Genomic DNA, 26,175 nt, shown 5'->3' on the forward strand with positions numbered 1-26,175 from the left:
CATGAAAGGTACCTGTGAGCGGCCACAAGACATACATGTCTCTTACCAGATGGTTGGGGGGCCGCACAGAACGGTATCAAGGGCCACAGGTCATGCACCCCTGATTTATGTAAAAGTGTTACCTCTATAGCTTCCTCGGGTACGCAGTGATGTATATTCCACCTCTATGGATATAAAAAAAATTTAAACCAAAATGACTGTATTTGACCTTTTTTTACTAGAGTCTGCTGACAGGCCTCATGTACTACCGTCCGGAGGACCCCATTAATTACCTCGAACTGTGTCTGCAAAGGGTCCGGAATTTAGGGGGACCCGAGAACGTGCAGTGGGACACTTTTCTGAGTGGGAATTTGCCTCCTATTAGAGGGAATCAGGGAAAGAAATGCACCCAAAAGTCAGGTAAGTGCAAGACCCCCAACATTGTAATTTTGGGGGTTTTCATATGTCTTACTATTGGGTAACATAAAAAATAAGACTGCCGTCTGCGACCACATGGTGCATAGGGCGGCACAGTTACCACCACCGAGCCGTCTGCGACCACATGGTACATAGGGCGGCACAGTTACCACCACCGAGCCGTCTTCTCATGCTTTATCCTGCTGAATTTTCTCTTCTCCTTCCAGAGGGGTCTCAGGCGCGTCGCTCTGAGCGTCTGACTCCCATCCAGTCCCAGTTTTCAATTGACAGCGACTCTGATATGACAGAATCTTCGGGGCTTATCCAAGAATACGACGTCTTTGACCCCAATAGACCTCGGCCTAAAATCATCTTTGTGATTGGTGAGAACTGGCGCTGCTCTGCAGGGATTTTATGCTGCTTGTAGAGGATCCATCAAGGTGACAGATTTCTTTATATTTCACCCTCCAGCTTAGAAGCAATCCAGATGATGCTAATGCTCTGAATAATGACCCCCTACTCAATAAACTGTCATTAGGGGGCCAAAAGCTAGCGCTATACAGAAAGTAATGAATGAATGGATGGTTGGCTGAAAAGTATCACATGACTGCATACACCACACCATTTTAGCTAGTGGGGCAATAGGATGTGGCCATTTGATTAAGGAGACAAATGCTAAGGAGGGCCACGGGCCGCAGCTAAAAACGGAAGGGCCACGTCCGCAGCTAAAAAACGGAAGGGCCACGTCCGCAGCTAAAAAACGGAAGGGCCACGTCCGCAGCTAAAAAACGGGAGGGCCACGTCCGCAGCTAAAAAACGGGAGGGCCACGTCCGCAGCTAAAAAACGGGAGGGCCACGTCCGCAGCTAAAAAACGGGAGGGCCACGTCCGCAGCTAAAAAACGGGAGGGCCACGTCCGCAGCTAAAAAACGGGAGGGCCACGTCCGCAGCTAAAAAACGGGAGGGCCACGTCCGCAGCTAAAAAACGGGAGGGCCACGGGCCGCAGCTAAAAAACGGGAGGGCCACGTCCGCAGCTAAAAAACGGGAGGCCACGTCCGCAGCTAAAAAAACGGGAGGGCCACGTCCGCAGCTAAAAAAACGGGAGGGCCACGTCCGCAGCTAAAAAACGGGAGGGCCACGTCCGCAGCTAAAAAAAACGGGAGGGCCACGTCCGCAGCTAAAAAAACGGGAGGGCCACGTCCGCAGCTAAAAAAAACGGGAGGGCCACGTCCGCAGCTAAAAAACGGGAGGGCCACGTCCGCAGCTAAAAAACGGGAGGGCCACGTCCACAGCTAAAAAACGGGAGGGCCACGTCCGCAGCTAAAAAACGGGAGGGCTACATCCTCACAGGATTGATCTACAGTGGAAAATTGAAAGCCTACCTACTAGAATTCTGCAGCAGCAAAATATGCACCACAGGGGACTTCATAGCACAAACACAGCACATTTGTCGCAGATTTTACCCATTACACAAATTGACAGGCTGTAGATTAAAAAATTTCCAGCACGCGGATTCAATTTTGGAAATCTCATCCACTTTAATGGGACTGTATTTCCTGCACGCATATCCACAACACAAAATCCACAGCGTCTACGCCGCATTTGACCAGACTTCTATTTCTGATGTTCTAGGTGGTCCGGGCAGTGGAAAGGGCACTCAGAGCACAAAGATGGCCTCCCATTTTGGTTTTATTTGCATTTCTGTTGGAGAGATCTTACGCAACCAGCTAATCCACCATGCCAGCAGCGATCGCAAGTGGGAACTGATTGCCCAGATTATCTCTAAAGGGGAGCTGGCGCCACCGGTATGTCACATCTCTTTATTTTTGAGGGAAAAAAAAAAGAAAAAAAAACTCCTCATTCAATGGGGTGCCTACACTAACAGCATTGCATCATTACCTGTGCCCTATATGATTTTTGGAGATGATACATCAAGGGGGTCAGGTATGTAAAGATGGAGCCCGCTCGCAAGCGCCAAAGCTGCATGCTGTTTTTATACAGCAGACACCCGGGGCTAATGTATGCAAATCGACAATAACGAGTCTATGAGAGAAGCAATCTGATTGCCTGTTCAAATTCCCTAGGAGAACTAGTAAAAAGTTGAGGGAAAAAAAGTTTTAAAAAATATTTTTAATAAAGTAAAATTTTAAGTCACCCCCCCTTTTCCCCAAAATGAAAATACATAAACAATTTAAAAAAAAATGGGTTTCGCCATGTGCGGAAACACCCATAATGTTAAAATATAAAAATATTAATCCCATCCAGCTAATGGCAGAAAAGGTAAAAAATAAAAAAATCTAAATCACCGATTTGGCCCTTTTTTTTGTCACTTCCACTCCCCCCCAAAAAATGGAATAAAAAGTGATAAAAGTGTAAACACTCCAAAATGGTATTAATAAAAAACACGACAGATCATCTCGCAAAAAATGAGCCCTCGCACAGCTCCGTAAACATAAAAATAAAAAGTTAAGGGAGGAGGGTCTTGATATGGCGATGCAAAGCAAAAATTTATCTTTCCCAAAGTGTTTTGTTTTGTTTTCAGTATTAAAATGCAAGAAAAAGTATACATATGTGGTATCGTTGTAATCGAACTGACCCGGAGGATGAAAGTAACGGGTCATCAGTTTTACCGTATAGGAAACGCTGTAAAAACAAAACCCAGAAAACTGTGACGGAATTGTATTTCTGTTTATGGTATTCAAAAGATTTTTATTGCAATAAGAGAAACAGCAACAGTACAAACAAGTAGAGCAGGCGTGCTAAGACCTTGAGCAGAGATAGATGCTTACAGTACAGTATAATAGAACTACAGCAAGAGGGTTGTGCCATAAAATACAGTGCAAAGATGCGTAAATATATCATGGTTGTAACAAGATACACAAGGAGCATTTACAGGATATAGCGAGGTAGAGCGGTGGCGTAATGGCTGGAAAGCCAAGGAATCCACCGATTATGAACCTTAACCCTGGTGGACAGAGTGGGAGCAGAAACCATCTCACAGTGCATATGTGAATTGACCGATTGCACGACTTCAGCAACTGAGGGGCTTTGTGCCAGCTTCCACCGACGAGCGATAACGTTACGCGCTGTGGAAGAATGTGGGCCACCGACCATCGATGTTTTGCGGGCACATCTATTAGTCCTATGCCCAAAACCGCTAGCTCTGCTGAGAGAGTGAGATCTTCTGTAATGACATCTTTGATAAGGTCAGTAATGTCAGACCAAAAATTGCTGACTGAGGAACATGACCACCACATATGAAGAGGGGTACCTATTTCACCACATTCCCTCCAACATAAGGGGGTGTAGTTGGGGACTAAGTGAGACAATCTATTAGGGGTCAGGTACCAACGTAGCTGGACCTTCCTTGCCTGCTCTATAGGATTCACACATTTGGAGCATTTAAAAAGGACCAAAAGAGGGCTTTCCGCCATTGACAGATAGAGGAGGCTTTCCGCCATTGACAGATAGAGGAGGCTTTCCGCCATTGACAGATAGAGGAGGCTTTCCGCCATTGACAGATAGAGGAGGCTTTCCGCCATTGACAGATAGAGGAGGCTTTCCGCCATTGACAGATAGAGGAGGCTTTCCGCCATTGTTCCCGTTCCCATTTCAGCATAAATGATTGCTTACAATCCGTGTCAGATAAAATGATGTTAGAGTAAAAAGGTAGATAACTTAGGGCAAGAGCCTTACCGCCAACAAGAATGGCGATGAGAGGTTCAGTTTCCTGATATAAAGACGATGGTGGCAGGGAATTCAAAAGATGACGGATCTGGAGAAATTGATAAAACAATCTATTTGGGAGTAGGAACCTAGTATGTAACATTTCAAAATTTTCCCAGAACAGATTTGTCATATAGGCAATCGATGGAGTGAATGCCTTGGGTTACCCATGCTTCGAGAGTTTTAGTAGGAATAGGATATTCCAGTGCAATGATAGGAAGATTGCTGCGTGGAATATGAGAGTCTATAAGATAAGCCCTAATAGACATTGTAGCCTGCATGGTGAGTAACGGCATGCTGTGCCGGAGGCGCTTTATGATATATGCTGCCAGAACAGCCTCCAGAGACTGGCCTCTGACGTATGTCTCCTCAATTTAAAGCCATCTCTGTGGGGCAGCTGGTGACCACCATTCTAGCGCCTGTTCTGCTAGGTTGGCTAAGTGATATTTATAATTAGGAACTCCCAGTCCCCCGAATTCTATTGGGAGGTGCAGATCTGTTTTTGCTACTCTGGGGCATTGACTGTCCCATATAAACCTTAACAGATCAGACTGAAGCCGTGCAATCAATCCTTGAGATATTTGGAGTGGAAGACATCAAAAATAATACAGTATTTTAAGGAGGGATAACATTTTAGCCGCATTAACGCGAGCTATCCAAGATAAGTGTACTTGAGACATTTTAGCATAATCCCGTTTTAAGTCAGCCATTAAATTATTCAGGTTTATAGACTTGGTTTCCGCTACAGAATGAGCTAGTTCTACCCCTAAACAAGTAATAGAAGAATCAGCCCATTGGAATGAGTGTTTCTGTTGTATCCGGCCTCTGGCATCTTCTGACATGTAAAATGCTAAAAATTAAAATTAAAATTTAGCTTATAATATGAGCAGTGTGAATACGAGTTCAGAATGCGAATCGCTGCATCTAAAGATTTCTCTGGGTTAGTCAGGACAAGGATTACATCATCAGCATAGAGGCCAATGAGATGCGAGAAATCCCCTGCCGAGAGTCCTGCAATCTGTGGGCAGGTCTTAATCGTTACCGCTAAGGGCTCCATGACCAGTGCAAATGTAATGGCCAGGATACGGATGGTTAATGTTCAGTATTTGTCGTGAAGCCAATTGCAGCGTGCGCAGGGTACTATCTCAGGGCCCTGCCAAGGTGTTATAACGCACGGCCCAGGTTAGGAATGCCAGAGTGGTGTAATGGTGTCTCCTACCTGGGTACGGCTGGACTCCTGGCTCACTTGTAATAAATTTGAGCGTAGTGATAGTAGGAGTAATAGAGGAATTTTGCAGAAGAAATGATGTCCAGACCTTTAGATGAAGTTCAAAAGTTGCTTTACTTGACATAACTTTCATCCAAACAGTATACAGCTTTGGTCTCTTGGTCCCAGCAGGTTTTGGCAATGATTGGCAGGAATGAGTACTTCTGCTTTAAATGTGACCTCTGCTGTGTGGGGGACAGACTAGCTGAGGACTCTGGACTTCTCTCAGGGGATGCTTTCTTCCTGGAATTTGGAGGTTGCCTGTAGTTTTCTGCTCTTCCTCATCCAGCTGAGCTGAAGGTGCTCGGACTGGGTATATGGCCAAGTCTCAGCCGAGACTAGGCTTCTGCTGTCTTCCCTATGCAGGGGAACTCCTCACACACAGCCTTCCCCTAGCAGGCGGGAGGCTACACTGACTAACTTCCTTCTCCACCCATGTGGTCACAGAGTGGGGGCTAAGCTGGAATCATCCATTCCAGCCTAGATACACTAAACTGGGGCTTGTACTTGCCAATGTGTTGCTGCCACCTACTGGTAACCAGGCAAATTACATGAACAATGATATTTAACATAGTTTATATGCACATTTGTGGAGGACATAAGCAAAATCACATCAGATGACAGTATAAAGCTCTTAGGAGATAGTAGCAGGGTAGAGGCGTGTAGTAACACAACTCTGGGGTGTTACACAAAGATTAGAGGTGACAGCGGGCAGCCCTGCTAAGTTCCATTTGTGATTTGAAAGTAGTCCGAGAGATAACCAGAGGCCAGCACTTTAGTAGAAGGTTTGGTGTATAAACCCCTAATAGCCGAGAGTATGGGACCACAAAAGCCAAACTTTTGGAGGACCTGATCCAGAAACCCCCACAATGCACCCTGTCAAATGCTTTTTCAGCATCTAAAGAAGTAAACACTGTGGGGACCCTGGATCTGTCCGCTAGTTAAATAAGGTTGACCATGCGCCTAGTACCATCCCTACACTGTCTTCCAGGTACAAAGCCAACTTGGTCAAGATCTACTAAAGAGGGTAAAAAAAACATTAATGCGAGAGGCCAACATTTTGGAATATAGTTTTAAGTCAGTGTTTAAAAGTGATATAGGACAGAAGTTTGTGGGTTCAACCAGTGGCTTACCTAGTTTTGGGAGTATGATAACAGTATCTATTAACATATCTGAAGGAATTATGCCTGAGGAAAGAAAACTGTTATATAGAGCGGCCAAATGAGGGGCTAATTGTGTATGGAAGGTTTTATAATAATTGGAGATAAAGCCATCTGGGCCTGTGGCTTTGAGTGCTAAAAGGATCTCACCTTCGGTTACTGGTGCATTTAACGATAGTACTTGTTCACTAGTCAAGATGTGGAGCGTAAATGGATCTAAGAAAGCTCTAATGCCCTCTTGAGTGGGTTGGGGGGGGGTGGCATCATCTCGAAGATTATATAAGCCAGCATAATAGGAGGCGAACGTCTTTGCTATCTCTGAACCATTGTAATGAAGTTTCTCTATTCTAGATTCTGCTGCCCTGCGCTTGAGTCTGCGCGCAAGTAGCGCTCCTGCTCTATCTCCCATATGATAAAAGGATATCTTCAGTCGGCTTAGTACACTTTCATGTTTATATAGAAGAAGGGGCGGACCTTAAATGCAGTCGTATCCGCTGAAGTTCTGCTAAGTGGGATGGGGAGGGGTCGGACTTATATACGGTATTCGCTTCTTCAAGTTTTCTGGGGGTTTCAGGTAGTTCTCAGTTTTTCTCAATGCGCGCAGCTGATTGCAGCAGGATTCCCCTCATATACGCTTTGTGTGCGAGGTGGACACCTCCGGAGTATCGTTAAAGCTAAAGAACTCTCGTAGACGGGTACTATACTCCTCCACTCTCTCTGCACTCTTAAGCAAATATGGATTAATCCTCCAATTCGACAGCAACTGGTTAGGAAGACCATTATCGATTTCAAGTGAAATATGCGCATGGTCAGACCAAGTAGCACACCCAATGTCCGACCCGACCACCTTATGTAAGAATTCTGTAGAAACTAAAAAAAAAAGTTGATGCGGGACTGTGAACAATGGGATGATGAGATATGCGTATAATCTCGTTCACCTCTGTGTTGATATCTCCTTATATCGTGGAGTGACGTATCTTTAAGCGAGTTCTTTAAATCTTCACGGCGGGATTTTTTACTTGTGCGGCAGTCTAAGTCTGCATTTACTGGGATATTAAACTCTCCACCCACTACCACAGATCCTTTCGCTACCTTCTGAATTTTCCTAAAGAGTTTGTGGAGGAAGTTTTTTGTCGTACATTGGGTGCGTACACAGAGGACAATAGTATATTGAGCTCCCTCAATTAAGCATAACAAAATAACATAGCGCCCCGCAGAATCCGTGAGACATTGCTGAAGATTGAAGGCTACTGAGGACCTAACACATATAAATGTCCCAGCTTTACGCTTTTTAACAGATGGAGAATGGAAAATGTTTCGGAAGCAGCGGTCAGATTCTAGCAGATGGGACTCCTGTATCAGGGCTACATCACATCTAGACCTCAGCAAGTCAGACCAAAGTTGAGATCGTCTGAACGGCGAGTTCAAACCGCTCACGTTATTGGAATAAACCTTTAACCCCATATTGAGAAAGAATAAGACATATTATATACTACTGTAAGCATGTGTAGCGTGTCGACACAGTAAAGTACTATAGTCAGAGAAATACTCTGAATTTTTAGGCCCAAAGACACCTGCATAGAAAGTAAAACATAGAAAAGAAAAAAAACAAAACAAAACTGACAGGGTCCAAAAAATGATCACGATGCACAAATACACACCGGTCAGGGACCAACATGGTGTAGTAATGTAGAGGGTCGGGTATGTCAAAATGTCTGCTCGGTGGGTTATCACCCTCAGAAGACTGAGCAGACTATGTGGGGGGATGTATATCAGATGACCCGACAACCAGGCATCATACGGGGCTTAGAGAACATTACTAAACTCAGACATTCTCCCAGTCTGGGGCGATCTTATCAGGTCTGGGAATGGCTTCCTTGTTCGGTGGAAGAGGATTAGGGAGCAGACCCCAGCTATGTAGCCTTTGTGCTGCCTCGTGAGGAGAGCTGCAGACTTGCTGTTTTCGTTCATGCGTGAACAGGAGTCTCACGGGGAATCCCCAGCGGTAACGGATATGTTGATCGCGGAGAACTTTAGTAACTTGGGCAAACTCCCTTCTCTTGGCCAGAGTGGCTGCAGACAAATCGGGATAAATAATGATGTCTTAATAAAAATGTGGGGGTAGGATTTAGCCTCAGGGCTTTCAGGAACTGTTCCTTCACTTGGTAGAAGTGGATTCGCACCACAACATCACGTGGTAATGAAGGGTCCAGACCTTTGGGACGCGTTGAATACTGTCCATAAGCAAAACCCTTTCGGTCACATTAGGCACAGCTTCTTTAAGAAGGCCTTTAAGGAGAGGCTCCAGGGCCTCGGATTCAACCGACTCCAGAACCCTGCGCATTCTCACATTATTTGGCCTATGGCGGTCTTCTTCTATATCTTGCTCTTAACAGCTCTCTTCAAGTGCCTCATGGGCGTCAATAAGGGCGTTGTGGGATATGGCAAACTCTGCCATCTTTCCTTCCACATGTGAGGTGCGGTCACCTAGGCTCTGCAGTTCGCGCCTAAATTCTCTCAGGAGCCCCATGATGACATCCTTGAGGGAGGAACGTAGCGAGTCCATCATAGAGCGCATGGCGCCTTCAGTCAGTGGGATGGAGGGAGATCCCGAAGGCATAAGATGTTCTGCGCCCATCAAGGTCCCCGGAGATGAAGCGGGAGAGACCGCAGGCGGGTGAGCTGAGGCTGGAGAGTCAGAGGTGTTGGGGCTAATAGTCGCTGGTCTTGCGAAAAACTCACCCATCTCGGGAGTCACTAGCAACACTTTAGGGGGTCTCTAAGCCTTCTCTTATGCGTCTTATGTGGGCCGCTTCGGATGCCTGGACCGGAGCTAGCAAGTTATGCGGCCGGCGCCATCGGCTTGCAGGCTACGCCCCCCCTGTATTTCTGTTTTTATAATTCCACCCCTTTGCACATTTTCCCCGCTTTTCACTACATTGAACGCAACCGTAAATGGTACCCCAAAAAGGAGGCCCTCATACGGTACGTGAATGGAAAACTATTAAAGTTATGGCTCTGGGAAGGCTGGGAGTAAAAAACGAAAACGGAAAATGACCTGGCCCTGAATGGACAACTCCTTTAAGTGAGATTTATGAATACATCTGTGTTATACCCATGAAGATACAGTCTATGTGGACCCTCCAGGAGCAGACGCTGTCCCCTGTATCTGCGGTTGACGATATACAGCTGTGCACACTAATGAGCACGCTAAGACTCAATATTTAGCGCCCCTTTGAATTATAATTGTGTTTATGAACAGGAGGCCCGCGCCATTTTTTCATTACATGCTGCCGGTGGTATACTTTCCTATTTAATTAATCGGAGCTTGCCTTAATGGCGTAGCAATTATTCATAATGTCATAAAAGAGAGCGAGCGGCTTTTACGCCTCCCTGCTGCACTGTCACTGAAATGCATTGTTCAATTCCTAGAAAAACTGTCACGGCGTCAAAGAAAAGCGAGGAAACCATTTTCCAGGATTATTTGCCGTTTTTACCTAGCCCCTGCGTAATGAGAAAAATTGCACTCACCTGGTTCCCATCGCTTCGGACTAACACCCTGGCACCATTCGGCAATCTTACAGTCGCCGGCCTGTTTACGTCCGACCTGGCACTGCTGCAATGACTGGCCTCAGCGGTGACGTTAGGGCTCATGCACACAAACGTATTTCCTTTCCGTGTCCGTTCCGGACCATATGCGGAACCATTCATTTCAGTTACTCCGCATGTGTATGTGGTATTTAAAGGGCACATGCACACGACCGTATGTAATTTGCGGTCCGCAAAAAATACGGATGACGTCCGTGTGCATTCCGTATTTGGCGGAACGAAACAGCTGGCCCCTAATAGATTAGTCCTATCCCTGTCCGTAATGCAGACAATAATAGGGCATGTTCAATTCTTTTGCGGAAAGGACATACGGAACCGGAATGCACACAGAGTAACTTCAATTTTTTTTTACGGACCCATTGAAATGAATGGTTCTGCATACGGTCTGCAAAAAAATAAAAAAAAACGGAAAATGGACATGGAAAGAAAATACGTTTGTGTGCATGAGCCCTAAGTCAATGGTGACAGATGCTTTTTTTTTTTTTTTTAGGCGCTCCTAAAAAAACGGATCCATCACCCATTAACATTCAATATATGACGGATCCGTTTTTTCCCCTTTTGATTTCACACAACCGCATCCTAACGGAACGGATGCGTCTTGATGTGCAAAATCACAACAGATCCGTTTAATTCCTCTGTCGAATTTCAGTACCGGAATTAACACCACAAGTGTAAAAGTTATCCAACCCCTAAAATGCCCCCCCATATGCCCGGGCCCCTCACACAGATTGTTCTTACCTCGTTCCTCTGACGCCCGCAAGGCCACCGCTGCATCTGCCTCGCGGGTGACGCTAGGGAGGCTCATCCCCATCGCAGCCTGTTATTGGAGATGCAGCGGCGGTCGTGCGGGTGTCAGAAGCAACACGGGTGCTGGATAACGAGGTAAGTACAATCTCTGTGAGGGGCCCGGTCATATGGGGGGAGGGGGGGCATTTTATGGGTTGGATAACCCCTTTAAATAACAATCATTTTATAGTTCAGGTCATTACGGACTTGACGTATTATACTTTTTAATTGGGCTACAAAGTTTTTGGGCAAAATTATTTTTTTTTAGATTTTTTATTCAATTTTAATTTTGTTTAACCCCTTCAGGACCCTGCGATTTTTTTCAATTTTTAACTCCGTGTCTTCCCCGAGCCATAACTTTTTCAATTTTTTCATTCACACAGCCATATCAGGGCTTTTGCGCAACAAGTTGTTCTTTCTAATGACGCCAAATGGGATGGAACTGGAAAAAAAATGCAATTCCACCAGTTTTATATATTTTTTTTTTTTTTTTTTTAAACTAACCTGTACGATTAGAACCTTTATGTCATTTTTCTTGTGTTTGAATACTGAAAAAAATATAAACTTTGGGAAAAATGTTTTTTCCATACTCTGACCCCCATAACTTTTGAAGAGTTACATCTATCGAGCTGTTTGAGAGCTCATTTTTTTCAGGCCGATCTGTAGCAATCCTAGTGATGGGTATAACCATTTAAAGGGGTTAGAATCGACCCCCAGGTTTGACCCGGGAGGAAAGAAAGTTTTTGATTGTTTTGATTTTGAATTGTGATTTTGTTTTCTTTCTATATCATTTTGAATGTTCTGTTAATTAAATGCTGTGTATCCATATGTTACCGAATCTATTCCAATCGATCTCTGCATGTTTCTACTAAAAGTCACAATGCATACAATTGATGTATACTTCATTTCATCATTTTTATTTAAAATATTTAGAAAAAATAAAAATCATGAGGAAAGCATGCCACATTGTGTAACGGTAATAAGACCTAGGCATGGGGGGGAGGGGGGGGGGGGTTGGAGGGCTTCCTAAACATAGCATGTTTGGTCCCAACGCCACAGATTTCCCCCCTGATTGGTGTGACTGACATGTCTGACAGAATCGCCTCTGCACAATCCTCCATAGAAAACGTGGATTGGATTAGACGTGGGTGAAGGTGGAAAAGCGGCGATTAGGGAGCTGTGTGGCAGAGAGGTCTGCACCATGCAGATGGTCGGCGCTGGCAATGAAACCGGCTTACGTCAAGGGCCATTTAAGAGCTTTCAAAGTGTCAGATCTAATAAATATGATCCAATTTCACTCGGTCGCTGTCAGCTGCTCGTGGTCTGGGCCATTAATTTATCCAGCGCTAATTGTGTTAAATAATACATACATGGATTATATATTAATGTGGCTGGACGGGAATTGAGGGATTTTTCAGACTGCAACTTTGTAAATGCTGTAGGTAAAGTCATCTTTTGCCAAATTTTGTTTTTGGGGATATAGCTCATAGATAAAGGTGCGAGCAGGCAGAGCTCATAGATAAAGGTGCGAGCAGGCAGAGCTCACAGATAAAGGTGCGAGCGGGCAGAGCTCACAGATAAAGGTGCGAGCGGGCAGAGCTCACAGATAAAGGTGCGAGCGGGCAGAGCTCACAGATAAAGGTGCGAGCAGGCAGAGCTCACAGATAAAGGTGCGAGCAGGCAGAGCTCACAGATAAAGGTGCGAGCAGGCAGAGCTCACAGATAAAGGTGCGAGCGGGCAGAGCTCACAGATAAAGGTGCGAGCGGGCAGAGCTCACAGATAAAGGTGCGAGCGGGCAGAGCTCACAGATAAAGGTGCGAGCAGGCAGAGCTCACAGATAAAGGTGCGAGCAGGCAGAGCTCACAGATAAAGGTGCGAGCGGGCAGAGCTCACAGATAAAGGTGCGAGCGGGCAGAGCTCACAGATAAAGGTGCGAGCGGGCAGAGCTCACAGATAAAGGTGCGAGCGGGCAGAGCTCACAGATAAAGGTGCGAGCGGGCAGAGCTCACAGATAAAGGTGCGAGCAGGCAGAGCTCACAGATAAAGGTGCGAGCAGGCAGAGCTCACAGATAAAGGTGCGAGCAGGCAGAGCTCACAGATAAAGGTGCGAGCAGGCAGAGCTCACAGATAAAGGTGCGAGCAGGCAGAGCTCACAGATAAAGGTGCGAGCAGGCAGAGCTCACAGATAAAGGTGCGAGCAGGCAGAGCTCACAGATAAAGGTGCGAGCAGGCAGAGCTCACAGATAAAGGTGCGAGCAGGCAGAGCTCACAGATAAAGGTCTGAGCAGGCAGAGCTCACAGATAAAGGTCTGAGCAGGCAGAGCTCACAGATAAAGGTGCGAGCAGGCAGAGCTCACAGATAAAGGTGCGAGCAGGCAGAGCTCACAGATAAAGGTCCGAGCAGGCAGAGCTCACAGATAAAGGTGCGAGCAGGCAGAGCTCACAGATAAAGGTGCGAGCAGGCAGAGCTCACAGATAAAGGTCCGAGCAGGCAGAGCTCACAGATAAAGGTGCAAGCAGGCAGAGCTCACAGATAAAGGTGCGAGCAGGCAGAGCTCACAGATAAAGGTGCGAGCAGGCAGAGCTCACAGATAAAGGTGCGAGCAGGCAGAGCTCACAGATAAAGGACCGAGCAGGCAGAGCTCACAGATAAAGGACCGAGCAGGCAGAGCTCACAGATAAAGGACCGAGCAGGCAGAGCTCACAGATAAAGGTGCGAGCAGGCAGAGCTCACAGATAAAGGTGCGAGCGGGCAGAGCTCACAGATAAAGGTGCGAGCAGGCAGAGCTCACAGATAAAGGTGCGAGCAGGCAGAGCTCACAGATAAAGGTGCGAGCAGGCAGAGCTCACAGATAAAGGTGCGAGCAGGCAGAGCTCACAGATAAAGGTGCGAGCGGGCAGAGCTCACAGATAAAGGTGCGAGCAGGCAGAGCTCACAGATAAAGGTGCGAGCAGGCAGAGCTCACAGATAAAGGTGCGAGCAGGCAGAGCTCACAGATAAAGGTGCGAGCAGGCAGAGCTCACAGATAAAGGTGCGAGCAGGCAGAGCTCACAGATAAAGGTGCGAGCAGGCAGAGCTCACAGATAAAGGTGCGAGCAGGCAGAGCTCACAGATAAAGGTGCGAGCAGGCAGAGCTCACAGATAAAGGTGCGAGCAGGCAGAGCTCATAGATAAAGGTGCGAGCAGGCAGAGCTCACAGATAAAGGTGCGAGCAGGCAGAGCTCACAGATAAAGGTGCGAGCAGGCAGAGCTCACAGATAAAGGTGCGAGCAGGCAGAGCTCACAGATAAAGGTGCGAGCAGGCAGAGCTCACAGATAAAGGTGCGAGCAGGCAGAGCTCACAGATAAAGGTGCGAGCAGGCAGAGCTCACAGATAAAGGTGGGAGCAGGCAGAGCTCACAGATAAAGGTGCGAGCAGGCAGAGCTCATAGATAAAGGTGCAAGCTTTTTTTTGGGGGGGGGGGGCCTAATTTATTTTTATTTTTTTTGCATGCTGAAGCTTTTGGCAGTTTTAACATCTCCTTTTGTATAGAAAAAAAATAATAAAACTGTTCTTTAGGTGGGAAAACCGCCAAAAACCGCATGGTGTATGAAAAACCCACCAGGCAAAAATTCATGTGTGTAGGGATTAACCTTCCATCAGGCACAACTCACAGGACCCCATCATACCCTCCTCTCCCTCCTCACAGGACCCCATCATACCCTCCTCTCCCTCCTCACAGGACCCCATCATACCCTCCTCTCCCTCCTCACAGGACCCCATCATACCCTCCTCTCCCTCCTCACAGGACCCCATCATACTCTCCTCTCCCTCCTCACAGGACCCCATCATACTCTCCTCTCCCTCCTCACAGGACCCCATCATACTCTCCTCTCCCTCCTCACAGGACCCCATCATACTCTCCTCTCCCTCCTCACAGGAACCCCATCATACTCTCCTCTCCCTCCTCACAGGACCCCATCATACTCTCCTCTCCCTCCTCACAGGACCCCATCATACCCTCCTCTCCCTCCTCACAGGACCCCATCATACCCTCCTCTCCCTCCTCACAGGACCCCATCATACCCTCCTCTCCCTCCTCACAGGACCCCATCATACCCTCCTCTCCCTCCTCACAGGACCCCATCATACTCTCCTCTCCCTCCTCACAGGACCCCATCATACTCTCCTCTCCCTCCTCACAGGACCCCATCATACTCTCCTCTCCCTCCTCACAGGACCCCATCATACTCTCCTCTCCCTCCTCACAGGAACCCCATCATACTCTCCTCTCCCTCCTCACAGGACCCCATCATACTCTCCTCTCCCTCCTCACAGGACCCCATCATACTCTCCTCTCCCTCCTCACAGGACCCCATCATACTCTCCTCTCCCTCCTCACAGGACCCCATCATACTCTCCTCTCCCTCCTCACAGGACCCCATCATACTCCCCTCTCCCTCCTCACAGGACCCCATCATACTCTCCTCTCCCTCCTCACAGGACCCCTCAGTCTCTGACTACTTACCGCCCTTCTGGTCTTCTCTGGCTGTGAGGCGCGTCCATCCTGTGGGGGTGGGGCCTCATGTGACTGGATCATAGGGAAAGGGGCGGAGCTAACTGACCTGCCGCGCTGACGGACTGACGTCATTTGAAAGAGAGAGAGAGAGAGAGAGAGAGAGAGAGAGAGAGAGAGAGAGAGGAAAAAAATAAAACAATCCTAGCACTGATTGGTTGAGGTTCAGCCAACCAGCATGAGACCACTCTCTGGCAGCATGTTAGTGTGCGGTGTCCCACAATCTAAGTCAGGTCACGTGTCAGTCAAACTCTTCCAGAGCCTCGGACAAATCGGGAGGGTACGACCTGAAAAATTGCCCCTCTGAAAATGGTACATTCCAGGTTCGAAATGCATCCAAAACTTGGGTTAGCGCTGCAGAACTAGAAAACAGGGTTATACTCCCCCTGCTGGCACCTAGGAGTCATTGCAGCAGGGTACTAAAATAATTGAATTTACAAGAAATTAAAGGATTGTGCTAGGTTTAATGCAACCTGCAGATCACAGCCTCTGTGACACTCCCTGCTTCTAGCAGTCACCTACTGTAAGTATTAAACGCCTCTTCCCCCAACCCCTAAAACAGGAGCGCGAACTGGATATTAGGGTAAGGCCACATGTTTCGGATTTTGCTGCATTTCCCCTGCGAAAGCGTTGCAGATTTTGCCGTAGCCTTCACCCAAAGGGTGAGCAGCATCAATTGACATTCTATAGATTTAAAGGGGATGTCCAGAATTTCTTCCATAAAGAGCACCACCCCTGTCTACAGGTGACGTGCGGTATTGTAGCTCTGACCCATTGTTTCCAGTGGAGTGAAGTTGCAATACCAGATACAACCCATGGACAGGGGTGGTGCTGTTTTTAGAAGAAAGTGGCCTTTTTTTTTTGCCCTAACCCCTAACAATATACACTGTGGATGTTCTTTGCAGCGTGTGGGTTCTCGAAATTTTATCCACTTTGCTGGGCCTGTAAAACCCAGCTAGGTGTGAGCATACCCCAGAGCAGATGGAAATGGTCACATGACTAGGGAAGGTTTAGGCCAGCACTTAAAGGGTTTTTTCTAAGACGTAGGCCTCATGCTCACGACCGTTGTGTGTTTTGCGGTCCGCAAAACACAGATGGCGTCCGTGTGCATTCCGCAATTTGCGAAACGGCACAGACAGCCATTAATATAACTGCCTATTCTTGTCCGCAAAACGGACAAGAATAGGACATGTCTCATAATTTTTGCGGGGTCACAGAACGGAGCAACGGATACGGAACCATTCATTTCAACGGGTCCGCAAAAGATGCGGACAGCACTCCATGTGCTTTCCGCATCCGTTGCTCTGTTCCGTAACCCCGCAAAAATGATAAGACATGTCCTATTCTTGTCCGTTTTGCGGACAAGAATAGGCATCTCTAAAATGGGCCTCCTGTTCCGTTCCGCAAATTGCAGAAGGCACACGGGCGGCATCCGTGTTTTGCAGATCCGCAATTTGCGGACCGCAAAAAGCGGCACGTTCGTGTGAACGAGCCTTAAGCAGGAGGCTGCAGAGCAGAGCTGGATTATTGACTATGGCCTCCATGCAGCGATATTCCATCTCTTTCTATGGCGACAACACCTGTTTAATTTCAATATGGATCTTCAAATTTAGCTTGAAATTCTCATAATGTGTGTCAAGGAGCCATGCAGGAAGGTCCATTAAAGGGGTTGTCCTACAAATATTCAACATTTTTCAACCCAGCACCTGGATCGGAATACTTTTGTAATTGAGTGTAATTAAAAATGTTGTATAGTTACTGAGTTATTCACTGAAATGTATCTGTACAGCGCCACCTGCTGTTTGCTCTTTTTCTAATTTCTCTGTCCTGCTCACTGAGATGGAAGCACGTGCTCAGTTCCATCCTTCAACTGCCACCAGCTGCAGCCGAAAGAGCATGGTCCCTGAGAAAAGACGCTCCCCTTGAGCTTTCAGCTGGATATAAATCTAGCAGAGCAATGAATGGGGAGATCTCTGGATCCATGTGAGGTCCAGGGCTGGTTCTAGTTTTGTTATGATGCCTCATTTTCATTTTTTACATGGGATAACCCCACGAGGAGGAGCAGAGCTGTAGACCCCACAAGGACTGGAGAACTCTGGTGTGTATAGAATTGACACAGATTTTTGTATTTTTTTGGGGGGGGGGTCTCCATTAGGAAACCACCATCGAGGAGCTGAAGCAGCAATTCATCAACCATCAGGATTCGGCCGGCTTTGTCGTTGATGGGTTTCCGAGGGACATAGGACAGGCGTTCACCTTTGAGGAGCAGGTGTGGAGTCAGTGACTACCGCCCATATGTACATACATGACGTGAGCTAATGCATGAAAATGTCCCTGTGTTGCCCGCAGATTGGAACCCCGGATCTGGTGATCTTCTTGGCGTGTTCAAGCCAACGTCTACGGCAACGCTTGGAAAGACGCTCGGCACAACATGGACGGCCAGATGATAACGCCCATGCCATCGACCGAAGGCTGGAGACATTTAAACAGAACCTTCCTCTGATCGTCAAGTATTACCAAGACAAAGGGCTCATAGCTAGGGTGAGATACAATCCAAAGGGTTACTGGACTCATAGGGACATAGGAAAGGTTCTGATCGGTGGTGGTCCAAGTGCTGAGAACCCCATGGATGGCTAGAACGAGTAGAGAGAAGAACTCACGTATCGCGCTCTCTCTCCTCACTGCAGTAGACGGGCCCGTAGACTTCTATTAGTTCCGTCTCCTGCAGTGAGGGAAGAGACCGCGCTATGCGAGCACTTCTCTCTCCTCGTTCTGACGATCTGCGGGGGTCTCAGACCCCCATGGATGGCTTTAAAGAGGAGAGAGAAGAACTTGTATATCGCACGCTCTCTCCTCGCCACAGGAGACTGAATTGAGACGGTCCCGTAGAATTTCTATTGAGCCTGTCTCTTGCAGCAAGTGGAGAGAGCGCGCTGTGCAAGCACTTCTCTCTCCTTGTTCTAACGATCAGTGGGGGTTTCGGCACTTATACCCTCTGGATCTCTAGAACGATATATCACACTCTCTCTCCTCGCCATAGGAGAGAGAATCGAGACAGGCCCATAGACTTTCTATTGAATCCGTCTCCTGCGGCAAGGAGAGTGACTGCAGTATCTGAGTGCTTCTTTCTAACTCCTTGTTCTAGCGATCTGTGGGATTTCAGCGCTCAGACCCCCATGGATCGCTAGAACGAGGAGAGAGAAGAGCTTGTATGTTGCACTCTCTCCTCACCGCTGTATTGAGCCTGTCTCTTGCAGTGAGGGGAGACAGCGTGGTAAGCGAGCACTTCTCTCTCCTCGTTCTATCGATCAGTGGGGGTCTAAGTGCTGGGAGCCCCGTGGATCGGTAGAACGAGGAGAGAGAAGAGCTCATATATCGCAATCTCTCTCCTCCCCACAGGAGACGGAATTGAGACAGGCCCATAGACTTTCTATTGAGCTTGTCTCTTGCAGCGAGGGGAGAAAGCATGCTATACGAGTGCCTCTCTCCTTGTTCTAACAATCGGTGGTGGTCTGAGTGCTGAGAGCCCATGGGTCGCTAGAACAAGGAGAGAGAAGAGCTTGTATATCATGCTCTCTCTCATCACGAGAGACTGAATCAAGATGGGCCCATAGACTTTCTATTGAGCCTGTCTCCTGTGGTGAGTAGAGAGAGTGCACTATGCAAGCACTTCTGTCTACCTGACTAACGACCTACATGGATCGCTAGAATGAGGAGAGAGAAGCGCTCACATATAACGTTCTCTCTCCTTGTCACAAAAGAGATGGAATCGAGAGGCGCCCATGGACTTTCTATTGAGCCTGTCTCTATGCGAGCACTTCTCTCTCCTCATTCAAGCGATCAGTGGAGGTCTCAGCACTCAGACCCCCGCCGGTCAAAACCTTTCATGTGTCTCTATGCCATATCAAGTTTTCTAAAATATCATTGACACTTTAAAGGGGTTGTCCCATGTGAGACACTTATGGCATATCGCTAGGCTAGGCATTATGCCAACTTTAAGACCCGCTCCTATCTCCAGAACGGGGCCCCATGAAGTGAAGGAGAGCACACAGTGCATACGCTATGGGACTTCCAAAAAATAGCCAAGTCAGCGCTCTGCTATTTTCAGAACTCCCATTGAGATGAATGGAGGGTGGCCGCTCATGTGCGGGGGTCTCGTACTGGTGACAGAATAAATTGACAATTGGGTGTTACCCATGTCCAAGGCGTGTGTCTCTCCACAGTCTGATACAGTCAGCACTGATTGGACACCGATCAGTTAGGCCTCCTGCACACGACCGTTTTTTTTTCCCGTTTACTGCCCGTTTTTTGCGTTCCATATACGGTCCGTATACGGAACCATTAATTTCAATGGTTCTGCAAAAAAAGAAACGGAATGTACTCCATATGCATTCCGTTTCCGTATTTCCGTTTTTCCGTTCCGTTGAAAGATAGAACATGTCCTATTATTGCCCGTAAATCACGTTCCATGGCTGCATTTAAGTCAATGGGTCTGCAAAAAAACGGAACACATACGGAAATGCATCCGTATGTCTTCCGTATCCGTTCCGTTTTTGCTGAACCATCTATTAAAAATGTTATGCCCAGCCCAATTTTTTATATGTAATTACTGTATACTGTATATTCCATACGGAAAAACAGAATGGAAAAACGGAACGGAAATGGAAACAAAAAACGAAACAACGGATCCGTGAAAAACGGACCGCAAAACACTGAAAAAGCCATACGGTCGTGTGCAGGAGGCCTTAGGCTCCATTCACACGTCCGCAATTTCGTTCCGCATTTTGCGGAACGGAATTGCAGACCCATTCATTTCTACGGGGCAGCACGATGTGCTGCCCGGACACGGAATTGCGGACCCGCACTTCCGGGTCCGCAATTCCGTTCCCTAAAAAAATAGAACATGTCCTATTCTTGTCTGCAATTGCGGACAAGAACAGGCATATTCTATTAGTACCGGCAATGTGCGGTCCGCAAAATGCGGAACGCACATTGCCGCTTTCCGTGTTTTGCAGATCCGTGGATCCGCAAAACACGTTGCGGACGTGTGAATGGACCCTTAGACTGTGCAGGGACACACCCGCAACTGTTACACCCAGTGGTCAATTTATTCATACATTCATTTTGTAGGAGGAATAACTGAGGAACAATAGAAGCGTTCCTTTAAAACATGATCCAGAGCTGTTGGTTCATGGGGAATATTAGTATTTCCTAAATTAGACCTGTCAGGAGCGATGGCAGCTCCTCTTTAAAGGGGTTGTCTAGTTTCAGAAGGACAATCGTCTGAATCACCCTGCAATAAAGAACTGGTAAGTACTTACCTGGCAGATGTTGTACTGCTGGTCCGGTTCCCCCAGCCGTACGACATCACTTTAACAACACGTGACCTCTGCAGCCAATCACTGGCCTCTTTGGTGCAGCATTGAGGCTAATGATTGGCTGCAGCGTTCACGTGTTATCGTTGTGATGCCCCGTGGCAGAGCCCGACTGGGAGAACCGGACCAGCAGCACAGGGTCTGCCAGGTAAGTACTTTACCAGTTCTTTATTGCAGGGTGTCTCTTTTTAATGTGCATGTGTCAGCAGGATCAACCCACTGACTGGTGGAGTTGATCCTGCTGACAGATGCTTTTTGAACTAAAGGACAGATCTGTGATGCTGCAATGCAGTAGGACCTGACGCAAGTCTGCCCCCTACTGGACATCATTCACAATATACCTAGCAAGAAAGGGAATTGCCCTGCTCCCTGTTTCTCAGGTGGACGGGTCCTTTCCTCCATTGTTTTGGTTTACACCTCTCCCAAGTGTTTCTCATCAGTCGTACTGCCGTGACCCCCGCCGATTCTGTTTTTCCCGCAGTTTGATGCAGACCGAGAGGAGAACTGCATCTTCGAGGACATCTGCTGCGCTGTGCAGGGCCTCCTCTTCCCCGATGGCCTGGGAGTGGAAGGTGAGGGCGATGCACCATTTTCCTTCCTCGACGTGTGTCCGATGGGCAGATTTTCCCATTCACTTGCTTGTTTTGTAGAATTCCATCCGCAGAATTTCCGGGCCTCGCTTTCCGAGGATCCTGCGCAACCCAAGGAAGTGGAACGGAAAGAGCAGGTAACCGCAGCAGATGAGAGATTGGTGTATACAGTATAGCAGCAGTTAACAGGTTATCCCTTGAAAAGTATGCGATATCGGATCGAGAGGGGTCCAACCCTGGGACCCCCAGTGATCCAGAGTCCCCTCCCTGAATGGAGCGGTACTGCGCATGTCAGTCCATCCCTCCAATCACTTTTATGAGACTGACCTGCAAATCCAGACACAGCCTGTGGGCAGATGTGGCGCTGTTTCTGGAAAAGCAGTAGACCCTCCTTTTTTCTACACCTGGTGTAGATATGTTATGTTTTATCCACAGGATTGGGGAGTAGTATCAGATCATTGGGGTCTTACCGCTGGGACCACCAGTGATCATGAGAACGTAGGCCCCATACTTCTGAAATGAATGGGGAGGCAGGTTGAGCATTCTCAATGGGACTGACACGTACAGTGCTTGGCTGTATTGGCAGTCCCGTAAAGATAAATTGAGTAGTAGTGGACATGCTCAACACCAACCCCCCCCCCCCCCCCCCCAGTCCACCAGACACTACACAGTGACCTGACGCTTCCAGAACTTAGCGCAGAGCAGGAGCCTGGAGAAGACCAAGGAGCGGTGAGTAATACCATTGCTAGGACTCGGAGAACCATACTCCCCGCTCATTGGGTCCTGAAAATAAATGCATTTGACCACCTCTGGGGCCCCGTAGCAGACGCTTACCCTGCTTCCATGGTAGCTACGCCTTCCCCTACCCTGTAGATGGTGAACAACTTCATATATCCAGGGGTTTTCTGGGTGTATAATATTGAGGACCTAACCTCAGGATATGTCATCAATATCTGATTGGTGTGTGTCCAACTCCCCGCACCCCCGCCTGCATCCTCTTCTATCTACCTAGATGCCCTATGTGTAGCGCTACGTGTTACGTGTCACATTTACAACTCTATTGCAATGATCTCTTGATACACATTACAGTCGGAGGTGACCCTGCTAAGGGCCTTGTCCTTGAGCCCTCACTTAAAGGTGTGAAGTAAATGAAGGCATCCTAAGTGTAGCAAGGAGTGAAAAAGCGGCCGACCGTCCCACCTGGGAAAATGAATCATCGCAGCTCGGCAGGGTCAGTCCGCCGCTGTCGCAAACCGTGCTTTCATTGGCATTGAATAACTTTGAACATTCAGGAGCGGTGAATCACTTCCCTACATCAGGGGTGTTGATGCTGTCCTACTGAAGACCTATCCACCAGTGGAAGTGGGTGACCCACATGTCTCTTTCAGCCGTGGGATGCCATCATCGTGTGATTTAAAGGGGTTGCGCCAAGTGTACAAGTTGTCCCCTATCTACTGATCGGTGGGCATCCAACCACTGGGACAATCCTGAGAACGGGGGTCTCCCGATCTGATCGAGCATGCACCCTGCCGCTCCATAACCAATAATTGTTGAGTGCTGTACATGGCTGTCTTTGGGAGTCCCATACAAAATGAATGGAGCAGTAGGGCGTGTGCCCCAACCTGCCGCTCCATCAGATCGGGGGAACAGGACCCCCATTCTCGGGGTCAGACTGCTGGGACCCTCACAGTTTCTGAGAATGAGGGTCCTGTCCTCCCGATCTGATGGAGAGGCAGGTTGAGCATGCGCCCTGCTGCTCCATTCATTCTCCTTACGACCACTGAAAATTGTCAAGTGCCGTACTCGGCCGTCTTCTGGAGTCCCCCAGAAAATGAATGGCGTATGCCCAGACCTGCCGTTTCAACAGATCAGGGGAATGAGCCCCTCGTTCTTGGGATCAGTTGTTTTCAGACTGCTCCTGAGAATGAGGGTCCCGGTCACCTGATCTGAGCATTTTCCCCCCTGCTCCATTCATTCTATATGCGAACACTCCGGCAGTCCCATAGAAAATAGCGTATGCCGAGACCTGCCACTCCATCAGATCAGGGGACGAAACCTCCATCCTCGGGATTAGTGGGGGACCCTCACCAATCAGTTAGTTATCTCCCATCCTGTGGATAGGGGATAACTTGTAAACTTGGCACCACCCCTTTAAATCTTGCAGTATTATAAATTGTACAGTATACATATCTACGTGTGTCCATCTTTCCCCTCTTCTTGCTAACCTAGAACTGCAGAATCCGACTACACACAGGATGTTTGTAGTCTGTAACCATAGAGACGCATAGGAGATGTACACCCAAATGGTTTTAGATTTTTATTGAAGCCTATGTATAAAATTACTTTATTTTTTTATAATTTATTATAGATACATTGAAGCAACGAAAAAATAGTTGCTAAGGTATATGTATACAATACGGTGCTTGCGCAAAGACATGAAATAGTTACTGCCGGACCCTCATTAACGTGCATATGATGGGGAGATTAAGGACGAAGAATAAAAAAAATAAAAAATTCAACTCCAGTTCATGCGCCAACCCTAAAAGTAGACTTAGCGCCATTTGTAGATGCAGCCCCTCTGACAATCAGCTGTTCGCCAGGCAAAGAGTTCAAACCCTTTGTGATCGAGTGGGACCTACTCTAGCTTTGGGCCTCCTGGGTGGCTAAGTAAGCCTGTCCTGATTTAACATTTTTTTATATCATAGCACAAAGTCACTTTAAAGCCACCCTCCAGTTCTACAAAAAAGAAATCACATGAACTGGCTAAGGACCCCAACACATACCTGGTGCCCTACTTTTCATCTTTTCGGTTACAGATCTGCCAATTCCCAGGTTCCTCATCCACCATCCAAGATGGCCACAAACTACCTGATTCCCGCTAATAGTCCGTACACTTCCTGCTGCCCTTGGATTGGCTGGCACTGCTCATGTGAACATTGCTAGCCAATCCAAGAGGAGGGCATGGACAAGCAGGAAGTGCCTTGGACTACTCGTGTGCATCAGGTAGTCTGAGAAGCAGTACAGCCATCTTGGATGACCAAAGAGGAGCCCAAGAACTGGTAGATCTGCACCCGAAAAGGAGGTCACCAGGTAAGTGTTTGGTTTGTTCTCCCCGTTCATGTGAATTTTTCTTCTTGAATCGGAGGGTCACTTTAATGTGTCCTCCAACAGCAGTGCTATGAATCATTTGTGGTCACCATCTGCATCCACTTCTTTCTCTACATATCGTCAGTCGGATCCTATCTGCTTGCATGAAGCGTAGTCATCTCCTTGATGATTGTTTGAAGTTTGTGGCTTCCCCTCCAGGACGTTCTGTCATTTCCATCTGTCTGAACTTCTGGAGTCCAGTGCTACAACTTGACCCGAGTCCCACAACATATTCATTAAAAGGGATTTAGGAGAATTTTCAAGAAGAGCAGTCTTCTCCTGAAACAGTGGCACTCTTGTCCATGGGTGAGGTCTGGTATTGTGGTCAATGCTCCACATACAAAGCATTTTTAGTTTCCTGCCATACAATTTTTTTTTATATTTTTGCAATTTTTACAGCTTTTGGCCTCATACACACGACCGTTGTTTCATTCCGTGTCCGTTGTTCCGTTTTTTGTGATTTTCTGCAGACCCATTGACTTTCAATGGGTCAGTTGAAAACTCGGCTAATGCACCGTTTGTCATCCGCATCCGTGATCCGTGGTTCCAGTCCGTCCAAAAAATATAACCTGTCCTATTTTTTTCACGGAAAACTGTTCGCGGACCCATTCAAGTCATGGGGTCCATGAAAAAACGCGGAGGCACACAAGATTGTCATCCGCATCCGTTTTTTCCTATCATTTGCATGGCAAACTTGACTTAGACTTTTTTTTTACTTTCCTTCATGTCTGGTGATCCTCCAAAAATAAAGGAAGACACGGAAACAAAAACAGACACGGATCATGGAACAACGGAACCCGATTTTGCGGAACGGTCGTGTGCATCAGGCCTTAGGGAAGCATTTTCTTTCTTCTAATATTTCAATCCTGCTCGTTTTCTGGCTTATTTCAAGTCCTACAGAGAACCCTATGGAAAAAAATCCAGAAAAAAACACCATACAAAAAAAAAAGTCCTCCTAAAAATGTAGTGTATTTCATAATGCACTATAAGCTTTAAAGGAGGTTTCTAGTACCTTAAAGTGTCACCGATTTCATAAACTTTTTGATATGTCATAGAGACATCAAATCAAAGGTTTTGATTGGTGGAGGTCTGAGTTTTGAGACCCCCACTGATCACTAAAACGAGGAGAAAGAAGTGATCACATAGCGCCTTCTCTCCTCTCTGCAGTAAATTGGGCCCTTCTGCAGTGAGAAGAGAGAGCTTGTATAGAAAGTCTATGAGCCCTTCTCCTGCAGCGACGAGTGAGAGCGCATCTAGAAAGTCTATGGGCCCGTCTCCTGCAGCGAGAAGAGAGCGCATCTAGAAAGTCTATGGGTCCTTCTCCTGCAGTGAGGAGAGAGAGCGCATCTAGAAAGTCTATGGGCCCTTCTCCTGCAGCGAGGAGAGAGAGCGCATCTAGAAAGTCTATGGGTCCTTCTCCTGCAGCGAGAAGAGAGAGCGCATCTAGAAAGTCTATGGGCCCGTCTCCTGCAGCAAGAAGAGAGCGCATCTAGAAAGTCTATGGGTCCTTCTCCTGCAGTGAGGAGAGAGAGCGCATCTAGAAAGTCTATGGGCCTGTCAC

The 26,175-nt window shown here is 47.4% G+C and overlaps 1 protein-coding gene across 1 annotated transcript in view; it reads left to right on the forward strand.

Annotated features, from left to right (window-relative positions):
- Positions 1 to 227: 227 nt before the first annotated feature.
- The window catches only part of AK1 (adenylate kinase 1), a 61,410-nt gene continuing 35,462 nt past the window's right edge, over positions 228 to 26,175 (forward strand). The window contains exons 1-8 of the mRNA XM_044268353.1: positions 228 to 399; positions 624 to 779; positions 2,029 to 2,201; positions 17,658 to 17,771; positions 17,852 to 18,043; positions 21,359 to 21,449; positions 21,528 to 21,604; positions 24,441 to 24,443. Of these exons, the coding sequence (XP_044124288.1) occupies positions 240 to 399; positions 624 to 779; positions 2,029 to 2,201; positions 17,658 to 17,771; positions 17,852 to 18,043; positions 21,359 to 21,449; positions 21,528 to 21,604; positions 24,441 to 24,443 (966 nt within the window). The 5' untranslated portion in view covers positions 228 to 239. The remainder of the gene's footprint in view (positions 400 to 623; positions 780 to 2,028; positions 2,202 to 17,657; positions 17,772 to 17,851; positions 18,044 to 21,358; positions 21,450 to 21,527; positions 21,605 to 24,440; positions 24,444 to 26,175) is intronic.

This window comes from Bufo gargarizans, chromosome 9, assembly GCF_014858855.1.
Source record: "Bufo gargarizans isolate SCDJY-AF-19 chromosome 9, ASM1485885v1, whole genome shotgun sequence".
NCBI classification, from domain to species: domain Eukaryota; kingdom Metazoa; phylum Chordata; class Amphibia; order Anura; family Bufonidae; genus Bufo; species Bufo gargarizans.